The sequence below is a fragment of the Myotis brandtii genome, unplaced genomic scaffold, assembly GCF_000412655.1.
Source record: "Myotis brandtii unplaced genomic scaffold, ASM41265v1 scaffold165, whole genome shotgun sequence".
Lineage (NCBI taxonomy): Eukaryota > Metazoa > Chordata > Mammalia > Chiroptera > Vespertilionidae > Myotis > Myotis brandtii.
This window is the reverse complement of record NW_005356042.1, coordinates 15121667-15126622: the sequence shown is the minus strand read 5'-3', so window position 1 is coordinate 15126622 and position 4956 is coordinate 15121667. Positions and strand designations below refer to the sequence as shown.

Below are 4956 nucleotides of genomic sequence, written 5' to 3'. Positions count from 1 at the left end.
CGCGGTGGCCAGCAGCAGGAACAGCGCGGCCTTGGAGCACAGCCCCGCGCGGTAGCCGCGCTCGACCGGCTGAGAGAAGAGCTCGTAGAGCGCCATGAGCACAGCGCCGAGCGAGTCCGCACCCCTAGAGTCGAGACTCTAGACCCCTTGGCGGTAGCGAAGGGATGAGCAAGTTTGGCTTCTCCTGGTTGCCATAGCCTTGGTCTCCACGGCAACGGACGGCGCAAGGAAGGGAACCAATAGCAAGGCCCCGGGACCTCGGTGGGCGGGGAGCTAAGGAGGGGCGGTGCCCACTGGGACGGTTGACCTCGCTTTACACATTACGGGCGTTTTCCCAAAGGCGGAGTGGGAATACGTTTCTGTGCACCAAAATCGTAGCTGTCGTGTTAATGTGTGTGAAATAAGATTTTCATAAAAGTTGGCCCGAAGTTAAATATTTGTGCGTCTTTCATTAAATATGAATCAATGGTTCATACTTGAGTTCAACCAGTCCCGATACACCCTGCATTGAAGGAAAGCACAGAACATCCTTGTGTCCGTGATCTCCGACCTGGTCCTGGGCTAAGACCAAGATCAGGCCCCTTTGTCTCTAAATTTCCTGTTGCTTTCACTATACGGCAGCATAGGGACGGAAACAGGACACAAATCTCCCGGTTCTTCGTGGGATAAAGAATAATTACTACATGGCTCTCTCGGTCATACTTTGTTACCCTGATTGGGCACAAGCTTGTCTCTCGGTTTTAGGGGAAGCTGTGATCCTCCCCAAAGATAACACTGGCTTATCACTGAATTGAATGCCCCAATCCCCGGCTGTAAGCCAGTATTTCAAACATGGCAGAAATTTTCTCTCTCTCTTTTTAAAAACCATGGTTCACATCCAAGTTCATCAAAAGGCCTTGAAGGGTCACATTACAGTGCCAAGACAGCGTGTGGAGTCCAGTAGTTGAGGCCCTTATTGTGAAGGCAACCTAGAAGTGGCTTTTATATTAAGAGAACAGCTGAGATCCTAACAGAAAAACAGAGAGAGGTCAAGACCTGCCCTTCTTTAAAAATGATCCAGGTTCCTTACCACAGTCCAAAATGACAATGTCATCAGCCAAAAGATGCTTTTGACCTCTGGTCCAGCACTACTCATTCTTGCTTTAAAGCTTTTCTGGGATGGCCACGAAACTCTTAAAGATAGTAATTGTATTTCTTAAATCTTGTTATGATTCTGACATTACAGTATGTTGTATCTATGCTTTAAGTAGATGTCTTTCATTCAATTAAATAACCATCAAAATAAGATGGTTCTAGAATAGATGGTTCTAGTGCAGTGATGGTGAACCTTTTGAGCTCGGCGTGTCAGCATTTTGAAAAACCCTAACTTAACTCTGGTGCCATGTCACATATAGAAATTTTTTGATATTTGCAACCATAGTAAAACAAAGACTTATATTTTTGATATTTATTTTATATATTTAAATGCCATTTAACAAAGAAAAATCAACCAAAAAAATGAGTTCGCGTGTCATAGGTTCACCATCACTGTTCTAGTGTCATCTTCTGAGGGTGGCTCTGCTCTGAGGAAGGAGATGTTTGCCTTCAAGGCTCCTTCTTTCAGCAGAAGGAAACACACACATTGTAGCTAGTGTTAGCTTAGTCACTGCTGAAACAGGGAGGTGACTGCCAAGAATTTAGGTGTATGAAGTGCTTCAGCCTCCCCTGAGATGCCATGAGTTTCCAAAACTATCTATATAATAAAAGGCTAATATGCAAATTGTCCCCAGTTTGACCAGGGGGTGGGGCCATCTGGCCAACTGCCTGTGGTCCCTCCCCCAGCCCAATCGGCCTGGACTCCACCTGTGCATGAATTCGTGCACTGGGCCTCTAGTCTATAATAATAAAAGCGTAATATGCTAATTAGACCAGACATCCTTCCGGACGAAGCCGGGGCTGCGAGGGAAGCCCGGGTCTCGGGTGTCAGGGGGAAGCCGGTGCCGGCAGCCAGGGGAAGGAAGGCCTACTCTTGCACAAATTTCATGCATTGGGCCTCTAGTCTAACAATAATAGATACTAATATTTACTCTTTGATGCCATGACTTGAGGAAGCTAGTCGTTGTGGTTCTATTTCAATTCTTTTAGAACATTCGATTTTTTTTTAATGCTAAAGATCTGCGTATATTGTGTCATTTTCATGCATTCATGACTCAGAACTGACTTTTTGGTTTCCGAGGACAAAAAGAGTCATTCTCTGAAAACTACATATTTTAATTATGCTCTATTATTTTCTAGAAGCTCCTATTCAGGGCCTTTGAGTCATGTTAGAACTCCTGAACATTTGCTTCAAGGTTTTCCAACATTTTTTGGCATTTACCTATATCACTGAACTCTTGGCTTTCCAGTTTCTTATAACTACAGCTTTTGTTTCTATGTGTTAAGGAAAGATTATCCTTTGAAAAATGTAACCACCCCAAAACATAAGATTCACATTTTCTCTGAAGTCTTTCTTAATAAACATCTCTTGGCTTTGTGTCAGCCCCATTGCCCTAAGCCATCCCTCAGTATCCCATGTTCACACACCTCTCCAACATTTGAAATTTTTTTATCGGTCTGTTAATGTCTAATTGTATATATTCATTATCCTATTTCTCCTCCTAACTTACCTCTTCAACTAACCACCCCCTCAAGGAAGACATCCAGTGTCCTTAGAACATCCAATAAGCCAAATATAACTACCCAATGGGTAAAGAAGGTGATGTATATTATCAAGGAAGATCAGAGAAATTAATTAGAACTGGAAAGAGACATCATGAAAGCATGTAAAGATAGAAAACAGAAAGACACTGTACATCATTAAGATCCTCAGGTGTCATGCCTATGGATTGGTGGGTGGTGGATTGTTCCCCAGAGAAGTGTACTAAGCTCTTCCATGTGCAAGGAGGTGTACATGCCTTGGAGTAGGACACATGTCCAGCTCTGTAAAGGGAAGCAGGTGTTTCAGTCCAATTTCTAACTCCTCCACTGACTCACTATCAGATGGTGAACAACCATCTTCATTCCTCAATGTTTGTTTCTATTTGCAAATAAGGCATTTACATTTTCACTCACTCTCTCGCTAATTTAATAGCTTTAAGTCCTTCTCTCCTGAATTTGAGACTCATAGAGCCACTCAATGACTCTACATCTTCATTTGCATGTGTCTCTTGGACATCTTATACTTAATATATACAAAACAAAACTCTTAATTCTCACCACCCCAAGCTGAATCCACTCTATTTCAGTAAATGGCAATTCTATCCTTCCAAAAAATCTTGACTTTGACTTATCTGTCACACATCATCTCCACTCCATCAGCAAATTTTGTCAGCTCTATTTTCAGAATATATTTAGAGTACAATTGCTTCCCACCACTGGCACAGGCACCATCTTGGTCTATAAGCCATCATCTTTCACCTGGATTATCACAATAGCCTCTTAACTCTTCCCCTTGCTTCCCTCCTAAACCCCTTATAGTCTACTGTCTACACAGAAGCTAGCCTGATCACTTAAAAAGGAGAGTTATATCACATCACACCTCCGCTTAACATGAAATTCAAAAGCTCAACACTTTCGGTTTCAATCTCCTTTATCTCACCTCATAACATACTCCTCCTTGTTTTTTCCGCCCCAACCACAAGGGTTTCCTTCCTGCTCCTAGATTTGCCAACCACTTTATCTAGTTAGCATTCTATCACTCTCTTTTCACCAACCCCGTTTTATTTTTCTAAACAGCACCCATCATTACCTGACATTTTTTTTTATCTCGTTTCACTAGAATACGAACTCCATGAGAGCAGAGGTGTCTGTTCTGTTCACTGGTTTTCCCAAATCCTAGAACAGTGTTGCTATATACAACAATAATTTTTGGTATGAAATTCATTAAAATGAATTTTTTTCATTTCATTAAAAACAAGCAAGTAAACTAAAAACTATTTTGGTTGCTCAGACACACAATTTAAAAATAACAAAAATAATTTTAGAATGAAGTTAGATTCCACAGCATCCATCAGGAATTTCAACTATAGGAAATGAGGCATGACAATGTTCAAATATACAGGCCTTTCAGATGCATCAGAATCACAGGCATGTGGCAAGGATCATGTGCCCAATTAAGCAAATATTCTTGTTACATATTCACCAGCTCATAAACATATGATGATCTAGAGCCCTGATGACATCACTGGAAATCCTGAAGGCTCAGGCAGATGACACACACACACACACAGAGCTTATGCTGCGATTGCTGCATCTCACACTGATTACCAAAGAAGCCCACCTCATGATCAGCTATCAGGGGAATTCTCCGAGTCTGATGGTCACCTCTAACTCCTCTGCTTGTTAAGGTTAAGGGGTCTCTCTGTGATCGGTGTAATGTTACAGTCCTCGAATGCACATTTCTGATAACTCTTCTTAAATATTTATTCAAACACGTATTCATGAATAAAGGAAAGAAACTGGATTTGTTTAAATTTAATTTCTAGGTCCAAGCCAACCTACTATGGCTGTTCTTAATACTGAACCCTTGGTTTGTTATCAGTATTCCTCCCCTATGGAGCCCCCAACCTGTTACTCCACATAGGACTTCCCAAACCGTCAATGCCCAACAGAACCCCCCTCCCGCCATCACTAACCACCAGAGACTCCTTTTCTGTCATTCATACCCCCCTAAATACCTCTCTTGTCACTAAGGTCCCAGTCAGACTTCCCTCTGTAAGAGCCCTATCCTACCAGCCGGACCCTCAACCTCTCCTTCCCGTTAGCAACGTCACCGAGACCCGACTCCTATTACCCATTCCCGAATATCTCCTCCCGCGTCGCCAGTGTCGCTCACGGACGCCCCTGACTCCCACGTCATCAACTCCACTCCCGAGTTGACACCCCGCGGCGCCCTCCCCTGCCCCGCCCCTGGAGTGCGGCCCCACCCCTCGGAGCGGC

The 4956-nt window shown here is 43.2% G+C and overlaps 2 protein-coding genes across 2 annotated transcripts in view; one reads left to right on the top strand and one right to left on the bottom strand.

The window, feature by feature from the left end:
• The window catches only part of TMEM231 (transmembrane protein 231), a 21459-nt gene extending 20104 nt beyond the window's left edge, over nucleotides 1–1355 (bottom strand). Inside the window, exon 1 of the mRNA XM_005862710.2 lies at nucleotides 4–1355. Within this exon, the coding sequence (XP_005862772.1) occupies nucleotides 4–96 (93 nt within the window). The 5' untranslated portion in view covers nucleotides 97–1355. The remainder of the gene's footprint in view (nucleotides 1–3) is intronic.
• A 1366-nt stretch (nucleotides 1356–2721) lies between these two features.
• GABARAPL2 (GABA(A) receptor-associated protein like 2) overlaps nucleotides 2722–4956 on the top strand; it is a 14983-nt gene continuing 12748 nt past the window's right edge. The window contains exon 1 of the mRNA XM_014536799.1: nucleotides 2722–2725. Coding sequence (XP_014392285.1) covers nucleotides 2722–2725 — 4 coding nt within the window. The remainder of the gene's footprint in view (nucleotides 2726–4956) is intronic.